The sequence below is a fragment of the Coloeus monedula genome, assembly GCF_965178545.1.
Source record: "Coloeus monedula genome assembly, chromosome: 16".
Taxonomy (NCBI): domain Eukaryota; kingdom Metazoa; phylum Chordata; class Aves; order Passeriformes; family Corvidae; genus Coloeus; species Coloeus monedula.
The window spans coordinates 8,352,687-8,377,434 of record NC_138796.1 but is presented as its reverse complement, the minus strand read 5'-3'; the positions used below and the strand labels follow the sequence as shown (position 1 = coordinate 8,377,434).

The 24,748-nt window shown below is 56.3% G+C and overlaps 2 protein-coding genes across 7 annotated transcripts in view; one reads left to right on the top strand and one right to left on the bottom strand.

Moving 5' to 3' along the window:
- PKD1 (polycystin 1, transient receptor potential channel interacting) overlaps positions 1-21,380 on the top strand; it is a gene marked incomplete at its 5' end in the record, with an annotated part of 79,777 nt that extends 58,397 nt beyond the window's left edge. For all 3 annotated transcript variants that reach the window (XM_082292196.1, XM_082292197.1, XM_082292198.1), the window contains 25 exons: positions 2,135-2,279; positions 3,099-3,701; positions 4,158-4,314; positions 4,560-4,812; positions 5,340-5,535; positions 6,147-6,317; positions 6,672-6,815; positions 7,316-7,526; positions 8,161-8,287; positions 8,968-9,084; positions 9,236-9,285; positions 9,443-9,645; positions 10,158-10,263; positions 10,792-10,910; positions 11,343-11,545; positions 12,063-12,257; positions 12,475-12,614; positions 13,193-13,320; positions 14,009-14,174; positions 14,741-14,866; positions 15,024-15,198; positions 15,648-15,935; positions 16,261-16,395; positions 16,665-16,979; positions 17,336-21,380. In XM_082292196.1, coding sequence (XP_082148322.1) covers positions 2,135-2,279; positions 3,099-3,701; positions 4,158-4,314; positions 4,560-4,812; positions 5,340-5,535; positions 6,147-6,317; positions 6,672-6,815; positions 7,316-7,526; positions 8,161-8,287; positions 8,968-9,084; positions 9,236-9,285; positions 9,443-9,645; positions 10,158-10,263; positions 10,792-10,910; positions 11,343-11,545; positions 12,063-12,257; positions 12,475-12,614; positions 13,193-13,320; positions 14,009-14,174; positions 14,741-14,866; positions 15,024-15,198; positions 15,648-15,935; positions 16,261-16,395; positions 16,665-16,979; positions 17,336-17,914 — 5,052 coding nt within the window. In that variant the 3' untranslated portion in view covers positions 17,915-21,380. The remainder of the gene's footprint in view (positions 1-2,134; positions 2,280-3,098; positions 3,702-4,157; positions 4,315-4,559; positions 4,813-5,339; positions 5,536-6,146; positions 6,318-6,671; positions 6,816-7,315; positions 7,527-8,160; positions 8,288-8,967; positions 9,085-9,235; positions 9,286-9,442; positions 9,646-10,157; positions 10,264-10,791; positions 10,911-11,342; positions 11,546-12,062; positions 12,258-12,474; positions 12,615-13,192; positions 13,321-14,008; positions 14,175-14,740; positions 14,867-15,023; positions 15,199-15,647; positions 15,936-16,260; positions 16,396-16,664; positions 16,980-17,335) is intronic.
- A 431-nt stretch (positions 21,381-21,811) lies between these two features.
- Positions 21,812-24,748, bottom strand: part of TSC2 (TSC complex subunit 2) — a 32,204-nt gene continuing 29,267 nt past the window's right edge. For all 4 annotated transcript variants that reach the window (XM_082292171.1, XM_082292173.1, XM_082292172.1 and 1 more), the window contains 4 exons: positions 24,518-24,596; positions 23,982-24,073; positions 23,611-23,709; positions 21,812-23,239 (listed from right to left, as the gene is read on the bottom strand). In XM_082292171.1, coding sequence (XP_082148297.1) covers positions 23,072-23,239; positions 23,611-23,709; positions 23,982-24,073; positions 24,518-24,596 — 438 coding nt within the window. In that variant the 3' untranslated portion in view covers positions 21,812-23,071. The remainder of the gene's footprint in view (positions 23,240-23,610; positions 23,710-23,981; positions 24,074-24,517; positions 24,597-24,748) is intronic.

Genomic DNA, 24,748 nt, shown 5'->3' with positions numbered 1-24,748 from the left:
GGGATGGGGTAGCCACAGCTTCTCTGGGCACCCTGTGCCAGGGCCTCCCCACCCTTGCAGGGAACAATTTCTTCCCAATATCCAATCTAATCTACCCTCTTTCAGCTTAAAGCCATTCCCCATTGTCCTGGCACTCCAGGCCCTTGTCCAAAGCCCCTTTCCAGCTCTTCCGGAGCCCCTTTAGGCACTGGAAGAGGGTCTAAGGTCTCCTCAGAGCCTTCTCTTCTCCAGGCTGGACACGCCCAGCTCTCCCAGCCTGGCTCCAGAGCAGAGGGGCTCCAGAAACATTGGAATAAATCACTGGGGGAGCCACAGAATCCGTGAGCACAGACTGGGCTCCCATCAGGAGTAACACAAGTAGAGCTGCCTTGGGCCAGGGGCCAGTGCCCAGGTCTGATGCTCCTCTCAGCCCTGTTTCTGCCCTACAAGATGAGAAACCCCTCTCTGCTTTGCTCTGCTGCTCACTGGAATCACCGTGCTCCTGGCAGTTTGCAGCCCCCATTCCCGGTGCTGGGGCTGCTGCCTGGTGGATTTAGGAGGGAAGAGAGCCCGGTTACATAATGCACATGGGGTTTGGTGCTCAGCCAGGCTGCTCTGGCTCCTCCTCCCACCCTCCCTAATCTTTGCTTTGCGGACTGGTTGGGTACCTTGGCCCTGGCTGTGCTTCCCCTGCAGGCAGATCAGTGATGGACAGGCACTGCATCCCACCCACAGAATCCTGATCTGCTCCCTTCCCTGCTTTTGAGCCTGCAAACCTCAAAAATCCCTTCTTTCTGTTCCCCTTTGTCCGGGGTTTGGGGTTCAGCACATCCCATTACATGCTGGACTGGTTTGTTTCTGTCTCTCTCACCTTCTCCTGCCTCATGACTTGATCTTGCTGTGGAAGCTTAGATCTAGAAATAGAATTTTTATTCCATGGGAAAAGCTGACATTCCAGGATTACTTTGTGCTCTGGGTTGGAATGAAAATCTTAGGAAAATAGTACTCCAGAATTTCCCAAGTGGCTGAGACAAGTGGAGTTCACACATTCCTTTCCTGCACAAGTGTCCATCAGGGCTGATACATTTTTGATTTTACCTAAAAGGGAGAGGAAAAATCAGAATTAGTTTTTCCTGGAGGGATAAAAAAAGCATCTCAGATTTCTTGGTCAGTTCTCCTTTGTAAGTAGGAGCTGCCCTTGGGTGGTTCCTCCCCAGAACCTGATTCCTGACTCCGATTCACACAGTCTGTCCTGGCTTCTCAGAGCTTACAAATAAAGCAGAAAAGGGGGAATTCAAGACCTGCAGATGCTGTTTTGATTCTTCACCAAAACATATGGTGAATCACGGCTGAATCCTATGATGATTAAAAGAAAAAAGATGAATAAGAGCTAGGAACGGGGTTGTAACAGCTTCCATGTGTTGCCTCAGTCCCTCCCATCCAGCCCTCGAGAGTGCAGGAAGCTCCAGGCCATGGCTGGAACATTCTGTTTCTTGGACACATCTGGGAGCAGAGGGAGGGACATCCATCATGCCTGAGTGGCAGGATTCCTCCCACAGCCTTCAGGAGTGTTTAGACACTGAAATGAATTCAATTGGGGCTAAATCCTGCTTCCACTGGAGGTCGTGGAGTGGATGGAGGAATCCTATCCAGCTCTTCCTGGTTGGTTTCTGTGTGTGGCCCCAGAGGGGAGATGTGCCTGGTCCTTATGAGTGAACACCACGGAACATCAATTTAGAATCAGAATCCTGGAATGGCTTGGGTTGGAAGGATCAGGTTGCTCCAAGCCCTGTCCAACCTGGCCTTGAGCAATTCCAGGGATGGAGCAGCCACAGCTTTTCTGGGCAACAATTTTCTCCCTTCATTCCTTTTTCCAACCCCAAAGCGTCCTCTGCCAGGCATCCTCTGCCTGCCTGTACATTGGCACCTTGGAATGTCCTGGGAGGGAGGTGGAAGAGTCTTGGACTCTTGGGACGTGCTGAACCCCAACAACTTGCTGGCCACTCTCAGTATGAGCAGGGCAGCCTCTGCTGTCCCCTCCCCAGGGCTGGACAGGGCACGGGGCACTTCCAGAGTGAAAAGGTCTCCTCAGGACTGAGCCAGCTGGGCTTTCCCTGGAGTGTTCCTGCTCTGTCAGACACTGGTCCCTTTGCAGGTGGTGAGCAAGGAGCTGGTGTGCAAATCATGCCTGACAAGGACCCTGAACAAGCTGGAGACCATGATGACCATTCTGCAAGGGGAGACCACCCAGGGCACGGTGACACCAACTGGCATTGCCGACAACATCCTCAACATCACAGGTGAGCTTTGTCCTCTGGGTGGGGGACAGGGGACTGGCTCAGGGGCAGGAGGACACCGAGGGGGGCTTTCAGGCCCCCTCCTCTGCCATTTGGGCTTTGGCCCAAATTTTTAGGAAATTGCCTCTGCCATTTGGAGTGTGGCATCCCAGCCCTCTCTTCTCCCTGTGCTTTTCCCAGGGTTGTCCTGGCTTTGGCAGCTGCCTCTGTGGACACTTAAATCTGACAGTTGTTAATATAACTCACTATTACTCCTAATAAGCTCACTAAGACTCCAGGGGTTCTCTTTTTAGTAAACAATGAGTAACAGCTATGGCTTCCAGATGCTTGTCCTCCTGGTTGGAGTCCAAGGAGGCTGTCAAACTTCACTGGGGCATCTGGGAACACTGCATGGAAATTGCCACCTGGGTGACCTGGGGGGAAGCAGAGACTCCTTCTCTGCACGCCTTGTTACCTCTGCACTCCTTTCTGAGTGTTGTGCACTTTATAGTGCAAAAGCATAGGAACATACATTTGTTTTATCCATTCCTTGCCTGCTTCCTGAGCGGTGGTTCTCTTCACTACACAGGAGGGAAATCAAGCATGTTGTGATTAAGTATTCCTCACCAAACCTGGTAGATTAGAGAGGCTGCAGGAACTGCTGACAGCTTTGCTTTTAGCTCTGGGCTATGAACACTCCAGTGGGGAAGGTCATGTACAGAGGAACAGTGAGAAGACAGCAAGGAAAGCCTTCTGATTGCTTTGGGAAGGTGTCAGGTGTTCTCCTGACTGCAGCAGTTACCCAGGCTGTTTACCACTTCCTTTTCATTTCTCTTCTGGCAGGTGACCTAATCCACCTTGTCAATACAATTTCTCAAGAATCCAAGCCCCAGGAGCTGCTTGCTGATTCCCACAATTTGCTGCTGGCTCCCAAAGCCTACAACCTGTCTTCCAGCCTGATGCGAATCCTCATGAAATCTCGGGTGCTGAACGAAGAGCCCCTTGAGCTGGTGGGAGGAGAAATTAAGGCCACAGGCAAGAGGTCTGACCCCTTTAACTTGCTTTGCTACGAAAACACACCAAACTGCCAGTTCTCCATCCCCCAGGCCTTCAACTCCACCCTCTCCAACCTGACGGATGTCATCCAAGTCATGTTCCAAGTGGACTCCAATCCCTTCCCTTTTGGGTACATCAGCAACTACACCGTGTCCACCAAGGTCGCCTCCATGGAGTTCCAGACACACAACGGGGTGCAGATCCCCATTGGGAGCCTGGACTCTGAAAAAGCCATCACTGTGATGGTCTCAAACAACACAGACCCCAAAAATCTCGTGGCTGGCACTAAAGTCATCGAGGCAAGAACGTCCGTGAACCTGATTGTGATCATGGAGAGCAACAACAGGGAAGCAGGACTGCACTTCCAGCTCACCTACAGAGTCCTCAATGGTAGTTCAGACAAATCCATCTCTTTGTTAATTCTTCCTGTGAGAGAGGAGAGCTGGGTGTGAGGGATAACTGGTGGGGGAAGGGATGCCAGGTGTTGGCAGCAGGTTCCACACTGTGTGGTCGAGGTTCTGGCTATCCTGGATAATCTCCAGTGCCCGGTGTCATCCTTGCTTGTGGATTCTGGCCCTGAGAAGCCTTTTGCTTTTCCCAGCCCTTCTGTTGAGCCACATTAGCCCTGGAGGGCATTGTCCAGTCCCTGTCCCAGGCAGGTCCGATGGTATTCAGTGCCTGGGGATCCTCTGAGGTGCACACTGAGAGAGCACAGTCTGGAGAAGCATCTCTCACAACTTTCTGCATTCCTTATACTCTTCCTTGAGCCCCAGTGCTGGCAGCAGACCTGTAGTTGAGTCTCCCAGGGGTTTTTAAAGCCACTTCTGTTCCTTCCCCTCCCCACAGAGCATTACCTGGCCAGTGAGCCCGAGCCCTTCATCATGGCCTATCTCCATCACGAGCCCCAGCCCAATGAGCACAACTGCTCTGCCTCCAAGAGAATCAGCCTGGATGCCCTGGCTGGAAGTGACCACAAGCTCTACACCTTCTTCACCTCACCCAGGTAAGAGAAGCCTCCCTGGTAATTCCTGTCAGCCGCAGGCTGTGCTGTGGATGCATGTGATGGCTGCTCAGGTGGTCTGTGGAACCCCTGAGTATCTGCACTGCCAAAGGGTGTAAATTACACCATGTTCACTGGGCTTTTCCTCCTTTGTGAGTGCATCCCTGCCCCTGCAGCTGGATGCTTACCCTGGACACACCTGCACCAGAATGTGGGGGAATCATCTCCTTGCTCTTTCCCTTCTCCAGAACGGACGATCCTAACCAGAAGTACTACCTGAACATCACCAACCACTTCAGCTGGTCGCCAGTGGAGGTGACCCTGGGGCTGTACACATCCCTGTGCCAGTACTTCAGCGAGCGGGAGAAGCGCTGGAAGACGGAGGGAATTGTCCCCCTGGAGGAGACCAGGCCAGACCAGGCTGTGTGCTTGACCCAGCACCTCACAGCCTTTGGGGCCAGCCTCTTTGTGCCCCCAAACTCTGTCCAGTTCATCTTTCCTGTGAGTACAGCAAAGCAGAGGCTGTGCAGTGTTGTCAAACATAGAACAGGTTGTCGTCACCTGGAGCAAAGCCTGAGGCTCCTGTTGGCTTCATGTCTAAGCTGGCACCAGCACAGGCATCTGGGAGCCTTTGGGAGGTGCAGATGGGCACAGCTCAGGGGAAGCTGTGTCCCCTGCTTGGGAATCCTGGCTGGAAACAGACCTTTGCAGATGGCTTTATTCCCTGGCCTGGACACCTCACACTGTGTTCCCCTCTTAGGGAGATGCCAAAACTTTCCTCCCATCTGTCACCCAGCACTGTTTGATCCCAGAGAGTTGCACCTGCCAGCTGCTCCCTGCATCCCAGGGGCATCCAGGCTCTTCCTCGCTCTGTCCCTGTGACGTGAGCGGGAGCAGGGAGCTCCTGGCAGCTGCTGCTGCTGGCTGTGCGGGGCCACGTCTGTGAGCGGGGCGATGGCCAGGAAGGAGGCAGGGAATGGGAGCTGGATCCTCCTGGGCTTGCCTTTCAACACTTCTCTTTTCTCCAGGCTCCAGGCCCAGGGCTGAACTACATCGTGCTGCTGACATGTGCCGTGTGCTTTGTCACCTACTCGGTGGCTGCGCTGATCGTGCACAAGCTGGACATGATCGACATGAACCGCGTGGGGGTGATTCCCTTCTGCGGGAAGAACGGGATGTACAAATACGAGATCCTGGTGAAAACGGGCTGGGGCAGAGGGTCAGGTGAGCCCACAGCCTGCTCCCATGCCTGGTTCCCAGGGGAACACCTGTAGTTCACCTGAGGTCCCACCTCAGCATGTCACGCTCTGAACGCTCCTCACGGAGCCCAGAGCTGAGCTGCAGCTTCAGTCCAGGGCTTCCCACAGCATCGCAGTTTTTATTGTGTGGTGATGGGGCAGGTCAAGAGAATGGTTTGGATTGGAAGGTTCCTCAAAAACCTTCTGGTTCCAACTTCCTGACATGGGCAGGGACACCTTCCACTAGGCGATGCTCTCCCACCACTGGCTGTTGTGGTGGGACAACCAATTGCTGCTGGAAGGAACCACCCAGGAGAGAAATTCCTTCATCCTGCCTTCCTTGACTGGGCTGTGGTTGCAGAGGCAGAGATTATTCCTCACTTCTGACCCTCTCCTGCCTTGTAGGCCCTTTGGATGGATCCTTTTGCTGTCTTCCAGGATCCATTACTCTGTTTTGAATCTTTCCCAGCAGCAGGCAGGCACAAAGTTTGGCTTGTGTTTGGGGGCTGGGTTTGTGATAGAGCTGTCACAGGCAGTGCTGGGGTCCAGCTGCACCTCAGGTGGGCTTCCCTGAGGGAGCCCCTTCCTTCCCTGCAGGTACCACGGCCCACGTGGGCATCGCCCTGTATGGGGTGGACAATAAAAGTGGCCACAGACACCTGGATGGGGACAACGCCTTCCACCGCAACAGCCTGGACGTGTTCCAGATCGCCACGGAGCGGAGCCTGGGCAGCATCTGGCGCATCCGCATCTGGCACGACAACAAAGGTGGGACACGGAGGGGCCACGTCCTGGGCCTGGACAGGGGGACCTGGCCTGTGGTGACCTGCTGGACTGGGGGGATATTGCTGGGGGACATGGAGTCTCCCTCACAGACTGGCCAGGTGCCACCCCAGACACAGACAGTGCAATGTCCTGTGTGCTGTGGCCATAAATGTCACCTCAGGGTGACCTGGCTGTGCCATGCTTCCCTCATGGGTACTGTGCAGTGCCCATTGATGACAATCACGTCGCACAGAAATGCTGCTGTCCCACTGACTGTGCTCCTGTGGCCCCCTCAGCTTCACAGGCTCACACAGGGAATGTGTGCCGTGAAATATTCCCTCGTCTCTCCCCGTTCAGGACTGAGCCCCTCGTGGTACCTGCAGCACGTCATCGTGCGGGACCTGCAGAGCAGCAAGAGCTATTTCTTCCTGGTGAATGACTGGCTGTCAGTGGAGAGCGAGGACAACGATGGCCTGGTGGAGAGGGAGGTGTTTGCTGCCAGTGAGTGCTCCACCTCCCCATGGTCCTTCTCACCCCTGGCACCTGGGCCCCTCCTTTTCTCCAGGCTGAGCTCCCCCAGCCTCTCATGGTGCTGCAGACTCTTCCCCACCTCTGTTCCCTTCTCTGGACACACTCCAGCCCCTCCATGTATTTCTTCTTGTGAGGTTCCCAGAACTGACCCCAGGATTGGAGGTACCTCAGCAGTGCCTTGCATAAGGGACAGGGCCAGTGGCCACACTGTTTTTGGTACAAGCCAGGTGCCATTGGCCTCTTGCCCACCTGGACACAGCTGGGCTCATGTTCAGCCACTGTCGCCCCCAGATTCTTTTCTGCTGGGCAGCTTTTCCAGCCACTCATCCCCAATGAGCACTGCATGAGGAGGGACGCTGTGGATGCAGTGTGGATATCTCTGGAGTACCAGTCTGTTGGGAGGGACGTGGCCAGCCCAGCCAGGTCCCCTCAGTGGTGCAGCCACCCTGAGTCTGTCACTTTGTCCCCAGGTGAGAGTGAGCTGAGGAGCTTCTGGCGGATCTTCGTGGCGGAGCTGCAGCGCGGGTTCTTCGAGAAGCACGTGTGGCTGTCCCTGTGGGACCGCCCACCCCGCTCCCGCTTCACCCGCGTCCAGAGGGCCACCTGCTGCTGCCTCCTCATCTTCCTCTTCCTCTGCGCCAACGCCGTGTGGTACGGCGTGGTGAGCAACGTCCACCTCAGGTGTGTGAACGGTGTGGTGGGAAGAGTCCACCCCAGGTGTGTGCATGGTGTGGTGAGCAATGTCCACCTCAGGTGTGTGCATGGCGTGGTGGGCAGTGTCCACCTCAGGTGTGTGCACGGTGTGGTGGGCAGTGTCCCCCTCAGGTGTGTGCATGGCGTGGTGGGCAGTGTCCACCTCAGGTGTGTGCATGGCGTGGTGGGCAGTGTCCACCTCAGGTGTGTGCATGGTGTGGTGAGCAACATCCACCTCAGGTGTGTGCACAGTGTGGTGGGCAGTGTCCATCTCAGGTGTGTAAAGGGTATGGTGGGCAATGTCCACCTCAGGTGTGTCCCCACCCAGTCCCAACCTGCTCAGGGCCCTCCTGCCTGTCCCATTGGGGCAGGACACATCTTCCATCCACTGGGAAGAGCTTCCTTGCTTGTGCCTTGAGTCTGCCCTCCCCATTCTAAGGAGTCTGGGACCAGGCCATGGATGATGGATGACCAAAGACAGTCTGATTTTGGTTTTCAGGCCCATTTTCTTCTCTGCACATCTGGAATTCCTGGTTGTGCACTTCAGTCTCCTGTTTGCTTACCTGACAACCCCAAATGCTTCTGCTGACACCTGTCTCTGATCCCTCTCGATTCCTTGCAGCAATGTGGCTGTTTCCAGCCTGATCCCTGTCAGCGTGGACACAGTGGCTGTTGGCCTGGTGTCCAGCGTGGTGGTTTACCCTCTCTACCTGGTCATTTTATTTCTCTTCCGGATGGCTCGTGGCAAGGTAAGGAGCGGGGTTGGTTGCAGGTTGCTCAGATGGGTGGGAGGCCACCAGGTTTGCTTTCGGGAGGCTGAATTCTGCCTTTCCTGGGACCTCACTCCTCCAGCCTGGCTCTGCACTTGCCTGGTTGTGCTGCACCAGGGCCAGACCCTTCCCTGGTCTCTGCCTCCCTCCCTGAGCTCAGATCACTGCTGGACTCTGGCAGTGCCCAGGCACCAAAAGGGCAGATTTTAGAAGCTATTCAGGCACTTCCTCCCTCAGGATTTCAGTGTGTGACAGGCACCCAAATGCCAAAGGCAGAGCCTGGGAGCTGCTCAGTGGAGCCTCTCTGATGTCTGCCCTGGGTCCAAGCTCAGCTGGCTGAGCAGAGCTGTGGTGAAGCAGCTGGGAAGGGATTAGCTGGAGATTTAACGACTAGTTAAGCACAATTAGCAGCCCCATTAAGTATTGCAGCCAGCTGCTCGGGGACTGATGAGCAGCAAATGTGGCTGATGCTGCTGAGAGCACACAGGAAAAGCTTTCAAACTCGGGGACTTCGTGGGAGCTTGTACCTGAGACGACTTGGGTGGCCCTGGCTGTGGCACGTGTGGGTACAGGTGTCTGGGAGGCCGTGGAGGATGGGCATGTGCCTGTTCTCAGCAGCAGTGGCAGTGTCACCTCTGTCCCTCCTGTGTGCCCTGCAGGTCTCCATCAGCCACACAGTGACTCACTCAGACCAGCAGTCCCTGGAGATCGATAACTACCTGGACTCCTCAATCCTTGACAGCTCCTTCCCCACCTTCCCCGGGCTCCAGGCAGAGGTAACTGCTTCCCTCCCCCACAGCTGGGCAGGCTCCTGAAGGTGTGGGCCCAGGGTTAAGAGCAGCTCAGTGACTCCTGATGTTCCCAACCCGCTGCTTTCACCAGGCACAAACCTGTGTCACGTTCCTGAAACGTTTCTGTTCCCTGCAGGCCTTCTCTGAGCAAACCAAAACAGATCTGTTCCTGGAGGACTCCAAGAGGTGAGTGGAGTTCTGGGGATGGAGCAAGCAGGACTTTAGTCTGTGCTTTGCTGGGCTTGGCTTGTGCTCCCACAGCTGTTTCCCTCTACAATCCCACACAGTTCATTTTCTTGTGCTCCCCACATTCCTGACCGCCCCCATTCCTGTTTTTCCACAGCCTGGTGCGGTGGCCCTCCAGCGAGGCCCTGCTCAGCTGGCCAGACCTGCTGAGTGACCCCTCCATCATGGGCAACACCATCCAGAAGCTGAAGAGAGGCCGGGCCAGCCGCCACCTGGGGCTTGAGGCCCCACTGGCCACTGAGGAGGACACTTTGTCCCTTGGGATTCACCAGGGGCAGCCCCGGTACTTCTCGGCCTCAGGTGAGCCCCCCTGGCTCAGGGCAGAGGTGGAACAACAGAGCTGCTGCCATCACCACTGGCCTCACTCTGAAGGGCAGGGGAGGAGGGTTGTGTCTGCTTAGGTGGGATTTTAGTCTGTGAAAGCAGAAATCCTGGTGGGCATCAGACTGAGGTGGGTGGTCCCACACTGCCACCAGACTGGGAGCCAGGAGAGGCGTGTTCCCATGGGAATGCTGCAAGCAAGCAGAACTTCCTCACTGGCTGCAAAGACACAGTGTGTCCTAGAGCCTCTGGACATGGCTGGAGAAGGAGAACTTGGCCTCTTGAACCAGCAGTTCCCTGCCCAGCTCTGTGGCCAAGCTGGGATAGACAGGAACTGGAGGGCAGGGAGCAGGGGAGGGCTGTCCCAGGGAGGAGGACATCACCATGACCCTCCTCCTCCTCCCCAGTTCCACCACGTGGCTGAGCCGTATCCTGGTGTGGTGCTGGGTGCTGAGCTCCTGCCAACGCTGTCTGTGCTCTCTCTTTCCCAGATGAGGATCTGATCCGGCAGATCCTGGCGGATGGAGCCAGTGGCATCTCCCACTCCCAGGACCTGGGGCCATACATGAGGGCAGAAACAGATCTGATCTCAGGCCTGTGAGTGTTTGGGGAGCAGAGCCCCCATGGAGTCAGAGCCTCCCACCCAGCTGAACTGAGCTGGGTTTGGGACACTTTCACGGGTCACTCTGTTCCTGCTGGCCATGACTCCTGCAGCCCCCACAGCCACAGCTCCAGGAGAGCACTGCCACCCTTCCAGGAACCACCTGGATTGTCCCTTAAAGCCCCAGCTGTGTCTCCAGCACTTCTGGACTGTGGGCAAAGTGCTGGGATGAGGGTTCACTTCATGGCACTGGTGGGAGGGAGAAGGGGATTCTACCCAAATCCCTGTTGTGTTACCATGCCCAGGACACTCTGACCACCAGCCACTGCAGAGTGGGCGGCCAAGGGAAGGGAGGGACTGTCAGGCCTTGTCCATGAGACACAGAGCAGTGTCTGTGCCTGGGGGACATGTGTGATGTTCCAGGACTGGTGCTGGTCCTGGAGTTCAGCCCCCGTGGTGCCAGCCTGCTCAGCACAGAGCCAGCAGTGGCACAGCTCTCAGCAGGCTCCCCCTGTGCCTGGCAGGTCCAGCGTGTTCGGGGAGAAGGTGGAGACTGTCATGATGCAGAGGCTGAACGACAAAGGGCAGAGCGTGGCCCCTCCTCCCAGGGAAGTGAGCAGATCAGCCAAGTCCACCTGGACAGGTACCAGGGCTGTGCCCCCCGGGGTGTGCGGGGACAGGGCCCATCCCACACTACAGCACTTTGGGGGGGCACAGTGGGGTAAATGGAAAATAAAATAGAGCCTTAGGAAGGGTTGTTCCCTGCTTGGGATATCGGTGCTATTTCCTGCCAGCTTCTCTTGGAGGCTGGATCTCAGTAAGCCCTGGGCCAGCACTTGTGCTGTGACAGTCCCTGCAGTGTTCCCTGGGGAGGCTCTGCTCCCTCCTTCCCCAGTTACTCTGCTCCCTGCACTCTCTGCAGCCATCAGTCGTAGAAATGTGTGAGATGATCCCTTGGAACTCACCCAGGACTGGTGGCAGGCTCTCTGCTGGGATGAGTGCTGAGCTCAGCCCTTCCTGTGCCCACCGGACCCTTTGCAGTGATGTTCACACTCACTCTCCCTCCTCCTCCCAGTTGCAGACCAGACATTCAGGAAGCGCCTGCTCCCGCCCTGGTGCTCCCTCCTGGCTCACGGCATCAGCCTCCTGCTCTTCGCCACCTCCGCCAGCGTCTCCGTGTGGATCGGGGTGGGCTTCTCCTCCAGCGTGGCCCTCATGTGGCTCATCTCAGGGATATTCAGCTTTCTGGCTTCGTTCCTGGTCTGGGAGCCTCTGAAGGTGAGGATGGCACAAGTGCACCGGCACAGACCTGTACGTGGAATTAACAGCTGGAATTAACACTGTCCAGCTGCTAATCACAGTCATGGAATTGTTAAGGTTGGAAAAGCCCTTTAAAATGATCAAGTCCAACCATCAACCAGCACCACCACCATGTTCACCACTAACCCATGGCCCCAAGTGCCATATTCATGTGGTTTTTGAACACTTCCAGGGATGGTGAATCCACCACTGCCCTGGGCAGCCCCTTCCAATGCTTGACAACCCTTTCCATGATGAAATCAGGTCAGAGTGAACACTGTGTGCATTGAATGGTCACTCCCATCCCCATATCCCTCAGAAGGATAGGATGTGGACACCAGCAGCAGTAGGAGAGGGAGGGCTGGTGGCACTTGGTTTTGAAGATCCAGGTAGGAGCTGTGCCATGCTGGCTGTGCCAAGGGGCCCACGGGAGCTGCTGCTGGAATGCTGAGGTGGCACAGCTCCCTGCAGGCTCAGCACTCTCCCTGTGCCCCAGGTGCTGCTGGAAGCTCTCTATTTCTCCCTGGTTGCCAAGAGGCTGCACCCGGAGGAGGACGACACCTTGGTGGAGCAGCCCTGCGTGGAACACGTGTCCGAGAGGATCAGCAAAGTCCGGCCCCCACAAGGATTCGCCCTCTTCCAGGCCAAGGAGGAGGCCAGGAAGGTCAAACTGCTGCACAGGATGCTCAAGGTGGGACATCTGCTGCCTGGTGCCCAGGGGTGAGACACGTCTGAGTGTGGGTTCTCCCAGTCCAGCTGGGATCCACTGAGTGCCTGGCTCTGGTTTCTGCCTCAGTTTCTCCATCTCTGGGTCTGATCCTGTTGCATGGCCATGGAAAGCACTGCTCTGCTGCAGGATTGGGATCCAGCCTTTCCATGCAATCCCATTTTTACTCTCTGCTTCCCAGAATTTCCTCATCTACATGATGTTCTTGCTGGTGGTCCTGCTCACCAACTACGGCGACGCCTCCCGCACCAGCCGGGCCTTCCTCCTGCAGAGCTCCATCAAACAGCAGCTGGGAAGCAACGACTTCCTGCTCATCAAGAGGTACCTGCCAGCCCCTGGGGGGGTCAGAGAAGTTGGCTTTTGGGTCGTGCTCCACAGGCTTTGCCATAAGAGGTTCCTTGGTGCCCGTGTGGAGCTGGGTGCTCCACAACAGTCAGCAGGTCCTGTCTGTCCCTGTAGTTCTGCTCCACTGGAGAGCAGAGGGGCCTTTGGGGATTGCAAGGTTTAATTTCTCTGAGGTTTAGAGAGGTTCCCAGTGGGAAGGGGCTGTGGGAGTTGATGTTCATCTTTCTGGAGCTGCTTGAAAAGACACGAGCTGCTCTGTCTCCAGAATTTGCAGCCACAACTTATAGTCATGAACAGGGTCACGAGAGCCAGAAATGACATCTTGTCCAGAGTCTGCCTTTCCTCACTCTGCACATAAGTTTAACTGGATTAAATTTTCCCAGCTGGTTTTCCACACTCCTGGGAGCTCCCAGCAGCCCAGTCTGGCTCTGGGGATCCCTGGGCTGAGGGTGTGTCTCTGCAAAGCCCTTGGCTCTCTGGGCACATCAGTGTGGCTTGTTCGTGCCCCAAAGTCTCTGAAACTTTGCACCAATCTCACACCTTCCCCCCTGCAGGTCGGATCAGTTCTGGGTGTGGATGTCTCAGGTGTTCCTGCCTTACCTGTACAACAATGGCTCTGGCCAGGAGAGCCACAGCACCACACTGGGGACAGCCCGGCTGCGCCAGCTCCGGCTGCGGGGAGGTAGGGCAGGGACAGCGGCTCTGCTGCCACAGGGGGAGGTGACAGTCCTGGAAGGATGAAGTGGGCAGGTCTGGGTGCAGCTGGGGCTGAGGGGAGGCAGCAGAGGTTATGGAAGCAGTGGATCATGGAATCCCAGAATGGTTTTCATTGGGAGGGACCTTAAAGTCCATCCCACCCCTGCCCTGGGCAGGGACACCTTCCACTATCCCAGGCTGTTCCAAGCCCTGTCCAGCCTGGCCTTGGACACTTCCAGGGATCCAGGGGCAGCCACAGCTTCTCTGGGCAACCTGTGCCAGGGCCTCCCCACCCTCATAGGGAAGAATTCCTTCCCAAAATCCCATCTAATCCTGCCCTCTGGCAGTTTGAAGCCAGTGATGTCTCCAGGGACCAGAGTGCTGGTCCACTCTTACCCAAGGCCAGTTGGGATGTCTCTATTCTCCTCCACTTGTACCCAGCTAATCCACTCTGAGTTGGTGGCATGAATATATCGTGACTCCTAAATTGGACAGCTCTCTATTTTTATTGTTAATATCCATCCTTTTCTGAATCCCTGACTTCTGCATGCCCCTTCTCTCACCCTGGTGCACTCGTGGGGATGAATGCAGAGGGGTTGGGAGGAAGGGCGGTGCTGTGAGCTCAGCACTGGCTGTGCTGGCTCCCTGTGGCTCACAGGGTGCTCTCATTCCAGCTGAGTGCCAGCAGAGTGCCCAGGATATCCTGCAGGGCTTGGGCAGTGCCCAGAGGAGCTGCACTGACCAGCACATCTTTGCCACTGCTGACTATGGAGTGGGCTGGGAGAGCACGGCTGGAAATGAGACGGCAGCGTGGGTACACTCAGCACCCGACCTAGCGGGGTAAGGGCTGCCCTGCCTGCTCCCACCCCTGCTCCCACCCCTGCTCCTTCTCCAGGGATCCTTACAGACCTCTCTAAGGTCTTTACAGGTGCGTCGGGTTGTTCCCAGCCCTCACAGCCCCTGAGCCTGGCAAAGGGCAGATGGACATGGAAATTCCAAAGGGTCTGAACAGCAGCCTTGTGCTGTTATGGGGGCCCAGGGGCAGAGGGTTCAACTCTGCACCTTCCAGGGCACAGACAGGGCAGAGGAACCCAGCAGCCCAGGAGCAGCAGTGGATTTCTGCTCAAGGGGGTGACAGGAGGTTGTCCTGCATCCTGGGCATAAATCACACTTGGTTTCTGCTCTGGTTTGTCCCCAGAGGCATCTCCATGCAAGTCTGGGCCACCACAGGGCTTGGGGCTGTTCTGAGGTTGGGCACATGAGGTGGATCAATGCACCTCTGTAATTTGTCTTGTGAAATAAATCCTGAGGGGGAGGATCTGCATCTGCACATTTGCTCCTGGCCTGCCATGTAGGAGAGCAACCAGTGTCCTTCAGCCTCACCCACAGCTCCTCTTCCTCTGCAGGATCTGGTACTGGGGCTACATCTCCTTCTACGACAGCAGCGGCTACGTGCAGGAGCTGGGTCCTTCCCTGGAGGAGAGCCGGGCTCAGCTGGAATTCTTGCAGCAGCACACGTGGATCGACAACATGTGAGTGTGGCAGGGGCAGAGGGAATGTCCTGCTGTCACTTGGGCTCGTCAGGGGTGCTGCTGGAGTGTCGCAGGGGCACAGGATGGATGTCCCACCCAGCAGTGGCCCCAGAGCTGGTGGTGTCCCAGCCCCTGAGCTGCTCCTGTCCCTCTGCAGGAGTCGGGCAGTGTTCGTGGAGCTGCTGCAGTACAACCCCAGCGTGGACCTGCACGTGGCCGTCACCCTGCGCCTGGAGTTCCCTGGGGCCGGCCAGGCCATCGCCGCGGTCACCATCAGCCCCTTCCCCCTGCTGAGGCTCAGTGGGGGGGTCACCCTGCAGCTCCTCATGATGGTCAGTGTGGGACCTCCCCTGCACCCCCTGCTTTCTGCATGAGGGGCTCTGGGGACCCTCACCCGGGCTGGTCACTGTGGACTCGAGCTGCCCTGCCTGAGGCCACTTGTCCCCACGTCTGTCACCCTGCCTGGGTTTGGTGTCAGCAGAGCCCTTGTTCCCTGGGCGCTGCCATCCTGCCACAGGGGCATTGGGTGTGGGCACTGGGGAGCTTCAGGAGGGATTGGGGTGTTGGATGAGCAAGGAAGGCAGGGCAGGATACAAGGTGTGGTCCAGGGGTGTAATTTGGCCTGGTTTGGGGGATTTTGCTGTCCTGGGGCGCTGTGGGGTCCCCTGGTGCAGCCACAGCAGTCGGGGCTCGTCCTCTCATCTCCTGGTAGTTCTCCATTCCTCCTCTCCTGGTACTCTCTCCATAACCTCTCCTGGTAACCTCCCTGTTCCTCCCCCAGGTTTTCCTCATGCTGTTTGTGGTTTACTTCGTGGTGTCGGAGTCTCTGGCCATCAAAAAGGAAGGCAGAGCCTACTTCACCCTGTGGGGCAACTATGGCCAGTGGGTTTTTATCCTGCTCACCACATGCACGGTGCTGGTGCACCTCAGTCAGGCCACCCTGGCTGACCAGCAGTGGCTCAGGTACCTCAGCAACCGCAGGGGCTTCACCAACTTCTACCAGGTGGCCTTCCTGAGCTCCGTCTTCAGCAGCCTGGCCGCATCCCTCCTCTTCCTCCTGACCGTGCAGGTATGGGCAGGCTGGGAGGAGCAGCACGTGGGTGGTGGGTGCTTTGGTCCTCCTGTGCTTGTCACCCCTGCACAGTCCTGGCAGGAGCAGAGCAGGTGGCAGGGAGGCCACGTGTGTCTCTGCTGTGCACTTCAGGTCTCTGAGGCCTCTGGGCCCTCAATTCCCCTGAGGAATTCAGCCAAGTGTGGCTGATGGGCTGATTCTGTCTGTAAGGAACCTGTGGACTGGGGTATTTGTGCTCTGATGGGGTTTGAGTTTCCCATGTGTTTAAGAGACCCGTCCTGAGCTGGGGGTGTGTCTGTAACTCCCTCCTCTCCCCTCCCAGGCTGCCCAGCAGCTGCGCTTCGTCCGACAATGGTCAGTGTTTGGGAAGACCTTCCAGAAGTCCATGAAGGAGCTGATGGCTGCAGGGGTGGCCTTTGCCCTCCTCCTCCTGGCCTATGCCCAGCTCGGCTTCCTGGTAACCACTCCTGTCCCCTTCCCTCACAGAGGAGCTGTTGGTGGTCCTGCTGCCCCTTGTCCCTCACCGTGGCATGACATGAGCAAAGCCCCTGGGTCCCCTGGGTGCTCCATGTGCACCCTGCCACCAGCACCTTTGGCCAGGGGCTGTCCCTGTCCCAGCCCATTTATGGGCCACCCCTCAGGGCCCATGTGGGAGGGAGTATTGCGGGACAGGGGAACACTTTGCTGCTGCTCCCTTCTCATCGCATCTCCTCTGTCCCTTCGCAGCTCTTCTCCTCCTCCTCCGAGTCCTTCCGCAGTGTGGGCAGCAGCCTCCTGCTGCTGCTGGCCCTTCTGCGGGGCAGCGCCAGCCTCTGGCCCTGCGTGCCCGAGGCCTCAGGGCTCTACTGCCTCTTCTGCACCACCTACATTGTGCTGGAGGTGTGGATTGTGCTGCGGCTGCTCGCGGTGGTGCTGATCCACAGCTACCGCGAGATGCACTCCGAGCTCTACCGCCCCGCCTTCGAGCCCCAGGACTACGAGATGGTCGAGCTGTTCGTGCGCAGGCTCAAGATGTGGATGGGCTTCAGCAAAGCCAAGGAGGTGAGGGCAGCCTGGGGACTCTGTGGAGAAGGGGCCTGGTGGCACAGAGCAGCATCCACCATCTTTAGCCTTTCCCTGCCTCTGGCTCCTTCCTGCAGCCAAGTTCCTCTGGCAGGCGAGGGCTGGAGCAGTGGCCACCCTTGGGGGCCCAAGAGCTGGGTTAGTGATGGGGAACCATACAGGCATCAGCTGCCCATTCTCAGCCCCACGGTTCCACAGGGCTTTATCTGGGATCCAGCCCCAGCCCATGGCCTGTCACACCAGGAACGGCTGGGAGCAGCCGTGGAGCTGTTTGGTGTGTTCCCACTTCCCAGCTCCTGCCCTAACCTTGCTCCTGCTCCCCTCTTCCCTCCCAGTTCCGGCACAAGGTGAGGTTTGAAGGGATGGAGCCGCTGCCTTCCCGAGACTCCAGCGACTCCAAGTCCTTCCGGGGCCCCACTCCCAGCGCTGCCTCCGACAGCTCCAGGGCCTCCACGTCCTCCAGCCAGCTGGACGGGCTGAGTCTCGTGCTGAGCACCCGCGACAGCCTGGAAGTGGACGCTGACATCCAGCGCCTCCTCTCCCTCTTCGAGATGCTGCTGGTGCAGTTTGACCGCGTCAATCAGGTGACGGAGGACGTGTCCCGCATCGAGCACCTGCTCGAGTTCTCCCGCAGCCGCCGCGCCCGCAGGAGGCACCGCGGGCCCGAGGGGGGCCCGGGCCAGGGCTGCTCGGGCGGCTCGGAGCCGGGCCCGTCCCCGGAGCTGTCGGACACGGACGCGCTGGCCCCGCGCTGTGCCGGGGCCGTGCCGGGCGGCCGGGGCGCGGTGCCCGGCCGGCTGCTGCGGGCCAGCCGGGGCGTCAGCGCGGCCGCAGGGTCACCGGGCAAGCCCTGTGCCGCCAGGAGGAAACGGCCCCTGCGGGCCAAGAACCGGGTGCACCCCACGGTCAAGTAACGGGGGTGCAGGAGCGATGCCCTGGCAGGGCTTTGCCGGGGGCGGGCTGTGCCCGCCCGGAGCTGCCGCGGCGGCTGGGCCGGCCGGGCACCGGGGCTCTCCCGCCACGCCGCTGGCACGGCCACCGGCCTTCCAGAACCGGCCCCACGGGAGCATTCCAGTGTTAAAGATGGAAGGGGAGAAGGCCGAGCCTTTCCCCAGGGGATGAGCAGGTGCAGGAGATCCCTGCTGGCTCACAGGGAGCAGCTGTGGGTTGTTCTATGGCCCCGGCTGCAACCGGCCACAGGTGGGGACTGGGTGGGCACAGGGAGATGGGACGAGGCTCCCCCCCTTCCCTGCTGGCTGTGCCGGATGGGAAAGGGAGAGGAGAGCCCCAGGCCTCAAAGGTTTGAACCAAGTCTTGGATTTTTGTTGACCAGACGCACTGTGGAGGAAAGCGACAGCTTTCAAGAAGGTATTTAATCCACCTTGTTTTTTAAGCATAAATAGATATATAGGGAAATGCTATCTACACCCAGAGCAGTTAATTTCCAGTATTGGCTACTTTTATCCTCCAGAAATTGGTACTATTATTTGTATTTAAAGAAATCCAATATTTAAAACAAAGGACATTGCAGCGAGCTGGGGACAAGAAACCCCTGGGCTGCCTCAGCCACCTCTGAGCATGGGGTTCCCAAACTCCCAGCATGGGATTCCCAACTCCCAGTGTGGGGTTCCCAACGTGCTGGTGTCACTGCGGTCCCCACCTGCCCTGTCCCCCCGCCGTGGCCCCGGGGTGCAGGCGCCGCTGGCTGCTTGGCTTCTCTAACCCAAGGAATGTATTGCTCTAAGTATATGTATTTTTTTGGTTTACTTGTTCTTATGTACTGCCCAGCACTTTAAACAAGGCTTTCCTCGGCTACCAGTGACACGTGCGAGCTAAGAATGGGATAATATATCACAAAAGCAGTATTTTGTTTGTTTAAATCATAAACTGAAATGGACAGGGAGGAGGGGAGCGCAGCCCCAGCTCAGGCAGCCGTGCCAGCACCTTCCCTGAGCACAAAGGAGGCAGGTGAAGCCCTGAGGGAGCTTTTTTTGGGGGCCCTCCAGCCTTGCCAGCTGGGATTCACCATGTGCTGGCCTACAGCTGCTGGGCTACAGCTGGCCTGTGCCATGGGGCCCCCCAGATCACAGCCTGGGGGTGCCTGAAGCCCTCTCCAGGGGCTGCCTTCCCCTCCTCAGCCCCATTTCACCTTATGGCTATTGTAAGTAATTTATACGGGGTTTGTTTGGTTTTTAAATGTATATATTTTTGTATGTTTGCTATATTTTCATAGCATCGGTACCGAGTTTGAAACATGTAGATAGGAGACAGAACACTATTGTCAGAGTTATTTAAAGGATGTATTAAGTGCTTCTTCCTGGGAATGTCCCATGTATATAAGGATTGGGTGTCTGTGTGTGTGTGTGTGGTTTGTGTGCTCTCCTAGGCTGGCTCCGGGCAGTGGCCACAGGTGGATGGGGAAAAGCCCCCAGTGGGCCCCTCCATGTGTTCCAGAACCTGCTCCATGCTTTGGACAGGTGAGAAGGGTGGAAGGGAAGGCTGAGGGGGGCAGAGCTGCAGGGCAGGAGCCTCAGGTTCAGCTGCCTCTGGTGCTGGTGGGCCAGGAAGCACCTTCCCAGGACAGGGGAGACTTCTCCAGGCAGAGAGAGGGGGCTCCTAAAACACTTCCATTGTTCCATCCCCTCCTGAACCTCCCCTCCAGCCCCCAGCTGTGTTGGATATTTGTGAAGGTTTCATTCCAGCATCCATGTGCTTTCTTGGCCATGTGTGTCAGGGTGACTGCAGGGGAAACAGGGTGCTCGGGGATGCCTTTGGGACAGGTTTAAGTTACCTTTGGAAAACTCAGGTGCTGTTCAGGACAGACGTTGTGGAAAGGTTGTGGAGGGATGAGGGCAGGAGGAGACAAGTGAGGTGGTGCTTGGTTGGCATGGAGGTGTTGGAACAGCAGAGGGCACAGAGAAGTGGAGTGCAGAGGGGAGAAATCCAATACTGGTAACCAGGACAGGTTGGTAGTGGCAGAAGGGCAGGTGGGAGAGGGCAGTGAAGGGCCCAGAGGGCAGGAGTGGGACAGGGAGGGGCCTAGAGGGTGCCTGGAGCAGGCAGAACCAGCAGCTGGAGGCTGAGCCCAGATGCTGGTCAGCTTTGTGCTCTGTGCTCAGAAAAAATCCCTGGTTTTCAAGTCAGAGAAAACTATTTGCCTTGGATTTTTTGTTCCTTTGACTTCCCAGGCAGCACAGCACCAGGCTCAGCTTGGCATATGCCTATGACTCCTTTTTGGTGACAGGGACAGTGCCAGTGCCATGTCCCCAAACCTCCAAGGCAGTAGAGGAGCAGCGGGGAGGTGTCCCAGAGACCTGGGATGTCCCCAGGGCCCAGGGCTGGAGTCCCTCCAGCTCCAAAGCTCCTTTCCCCCGCACACCTGCCCTGGCACAGCCCCTGTCACCTGTGTGGAGCACCAGGACTGTAGATCCAACCCCTCCGAGGGCCCTGTGGGAATTTTCAGTGATTGAAATGTCCCAAATTAACCAAGCAGGTCTTGGAAATCTCTTGAAGAGCCAAAAAGTTAAGTTCCTGATGCAGGGGTCAGTTCTCAGCTTGAGTATCCCCATTAGAAGAGGTTGGGAGTAGGAGGGAAGTGTGGGAAGGAGACGGAGGCAGGAGGGGCCAGCAGGGCCCCAAATACTTGGAGCAGCCACCCCTAAGCTAAGGGGCAGCTGGAACAAAGATGCTCCCCAAACCCATCAGGCTTTTTGTTCCCAAGTGCCTGTTCCTTGCCCTGCATGTGTGTGTGAGTGTGACTCGGTGCGTGTGACTTTACCAAGTGCTCCTTCTGATCGGAGAGGAGCAGAAATGGGATCAGACAACTGCCCTACTTCTGGCCTTCCCTGAAGTACGGAGAGCAGCTCTGCCCCCCACAGTTCCTTGAAAAGCCCAGCCCTGCGTGGTGGGCAGCACCCACAGCTTCCAGCACTCACAGTTCTCAGTGCAGCAGTTCCTGTGCCAGCTCCAGCAGCATCCCAGGGTCCCCTCCATGTCCCAGCTAAGGCTCCTCTGCAGCCAGAGGCATTTAGTCATGGAGTTACACCCTCACAGCAATAAACTTGACTCAAAGCCCATAAATCCCCCTGAATGTATATTTTTGTGTCTGTAGTCACCGAGAGATGGTGTCTTATTTATTGCCTTGAATCTCACAATGATGCATCAGGATCAAGCTGCTTAAATAAAAAATGAAACCCCCATCCATTTGTTCCAAGGGAGAGGGAGGGACTTCTGTAAGTGCCTTTTTTTTTTTTTTTTTTTTTAAAGAACAACGCTTATGACCAAAATGCCAATGGTTCCTGTCTGGTCAGCATTTCACTGCAAACAAAAATGGTGTATTTTTTAACTGTGGGGATGTTTCTTACAAACTGACAAAGTCAAATAAACACTGACTGCTAAAACCTGGCTCACGTGCTTTTGTCCTGCTCCAGACACTCCTCTCCACCCCACCCTCATTCTCTCTGCATCCATAATTTAAATTAAGGTCTCCTGCACAACACAAGACACTTTATTAAATCCTCCAGCCTATCAGGCATTAATGAATGAGCTCACTGGTGGGGGCTGGGGATGGCACAAGGACAAAGCTGACAGAAAAATCCCCTCCCCAGCACAGAGGTTCCCTGAAGCTGAACTGCATGGAATATCCCTGTCCAGGGACTGGAATATGGCCAGGAATCCATGTGTCCAGCACTGGGAGGGGGGTGGGGGGTGGTTCCATGAGCAACACATATTGGGAAACTAAAGCAGGAAAGGAGGAAGGATTTACATGATCAGGAAAGAGTTTGAACTTTCCCAGGACCTCAAGAACGCACTGATCAGACAAAGATTTTATTTCCTTTACGACTCATAAACACTCAAACACAACGGACACTTGGTGTTCCCACACACCTGCACAGGCGAGGGCTGGCCCTTTGTCCCCTCGCCTGTCCCTTCACAGTCCCACGTGCACATTGCACTTGTCTTCATCTCCCTGCTGTCAGCCATTCCCAAATCCACGCTTCCCACTCACAGACAAAGCAGGAGATGAAGTGCTCACAGTATAGTCCAGCTTACGAGGTGCCTCCCAGTTGGGTACTGTAGTGTCTGGTGCCCTCCTTGCCTCAGGATGGGCTGCAAGTCCCATTCCAGCTGTGCCCACCTGCCCTGCAAGGTCCAACTGCACTGCTTCAGCCTCCCCCAGGAGACTCCCTGTCAGGAAATAGGCAAAACTCGTGGGGAAGATGATGCCCCAAGACTTGGCAGCAGTCAAAAAGGGATTTATCAGGTGCATGGGTAAGGATGAGACACCCCAGCATTCCTCCAACCACAGGAAGTTCTGCAGATGGATCTGGAAGCTGGGTCTGAACACCTGGAGTCAGCCGTGGGGGTCAGGCTCTTCATCCCCAGGGACTGCTGGCCAAGCTCTGCCCTTCCACTGCTCCCCTTCCCTCTTTGCTGTTACTTCTGGTGGCAAAATAATCTCAGCTGAGGGAGAGAGGCTTTACTGGGAATTCCTCAGAATGAAGACAAACCTTGGGAATTTAAGCAGCATTTTGGGCAGGAGAGAACCCAAATGAACTCTTTCCAGAACTGGCAGTAGAATGAGTCAGAGCCTGAAGAGTCCAGGTGCTGCCGATGTCCAGGGAGGAGCTGGGATTCCTGGGTGCTCAGAAATAGCAACTGGATTTCCAATACTTCATATTTCATTCTCAATAAAGTCCTCAAAAATTCCACAATTCCTGTGCCTTCATGTGAGGATCTGCAGAACATCATCCTTTGTCTGCTTCCACCAGGAGCTGGTGTGGAAGGAGTCCAAAGAAAGGTTCTGCAGGGAAGTTCCCAAAAGAGAAGCCTTGAAACAGCTCAAACCAAACCAAACACAGTGCGTTGGTCCTCTGGGAGCTTCTGCTGGGAATCCAGTGTCCTCCTCAGGGGCACCCGAAGCTCCTGGCAGGTTCAGTGCCAAGTCCACATGCAAGGAGCAGCCAGGCTGTGCCTCCCAATCCCTGTGTCCATGCAGGTGCAGGGATCAGCACGCAGGGACCACAATTCCATGGCCTCAGTGTCCCAGCAGGGACACCCCGAGCCCGGCCCTACACGAACTCAGTGAAGTCGTCCACGGAGGAGATCAGCCTCTTCCTCTGCCCTGTCTCATAGGTGGGAGGGGGGTCCTGGGGGATCTGGGGAGGGGGTTTTGTGGGGGCAGAGGGGTGCAGCTGCAGGGGAAGGCCAGGGCTCTGGTACTGTGTCTCTTCCCGGAGCTGAAAGGCAACGGAGAACAGGTGAGCTCCATTCTCTCCAAAACTCTTTCCATTCTCTATCTGGGCAGGGCAGGTTACCCAGGACACTGTGCCAGCACTGAGGGGGTGCCACTCTGTGTCCAGGTGTTGGACATCAGGAGGAATTTCTCCATGGGAAAGGTGGTCATTCTCACAACAGAACTGGAACTGGATGATCCTTGAGGTCCCTTCCAACCCAAACTCTCTGTGATTCCCTGACCAGCTGGATTCTAACCTCCATATACACACCCCTCCTCTCACTCAGCAAGTTCTGCCAGCTGGTTTTACCTGCCTTAATTGCAGTAAGAGTCTCAGTAAAGGCCAGTTCTACCCCTCAGAGCAGCTCCACTCACCCGGTGCCGGAGCCTCTTGATGTGGCGCAGCCTCGCGATCCATTTGGAGGGGTAGGTGTCCGTGGGGTTGGATCTGCTGTGGTGGACCTGGGAAGCCATCTGGGTTGGGAAGGGTGGGGAGAAGCAGGGAAAGAGAGGAGCCACATTAACATAACAACAACAATAAAATTAATCCGATTTTTGTGTGCAGTTTGACAGCAACTGAAATCCAGCTCTGAGTTAGGACTGTTCAGGTGCCAACTCTGGCTTCAAGGTCAAGTAGAAAAGTTGTTTCTTTGTTTTAGCAGGCCCTGCTTGTTTCCTTGGAAGATGGTGATGGCCCAAGGCAGCAGCTGGAAGTCAGAAGGTCTGGGGGAGCTGGGGGTACTCACATTGGCATGCAGGGCCATCTGACGGGCCACAAAGGGCAAGTTCTTGTCAGAGATGATCTTGGCAACACTCGTGTCCACCAGACCCTCCATGTCTTTGGTTTAAAGGAAAAGAAAAAAATAAACCTGAGGAATTGTATTACACAAGTCCCCACACTCTTAACAGAACCTGCTCTGCAGCTTAGCACAAGTGGCTCCCAAATTCTGGCTGCTCCATAAAGGTTTGGGGAGAGCCTGCTGGGCTCTCACATGAACCAAACTGTGAGCCAGAAACACCCAAAAGTGCCCCTTCAGTAAAACACCTGCGCCAGCACTGCTGAACCCTCCATGTCCTCCAACATCCCCAGGCTGTTGGAGGGATCTGCTCTGCTGCTGGCACTGTGTCCTGAGCTTGAACACAATATGAGCAACCCAGTCAAGGTACACAAGCAGGGCAAACCCAGATGTAACTGGGCAAACTGGATCCAGAGAGTTTCTCCTTGAAGTTTTAACTTTTGAAACTCAAACCCTCAACACAGCAAAGGCTGAGGACTTCCCACCTTTCCGACACTGCAGCGTCACCAGGTTACAGTCATAGTCCAGGGGGGTGATGATCACATGCACAAAATTGAACTGCCCCTAAAGAGAAACCAGTAAAAGAGTCAGAAACATTTCCCTGGCAGCACTGTGGTTTGAATGTCATAAACTCACACCAGAGACCCCACCATGGCCAACAAGCTCCCCCCATAATCCCCACACTGTTTTTAGGGTAACACCCACACATGAAGGTT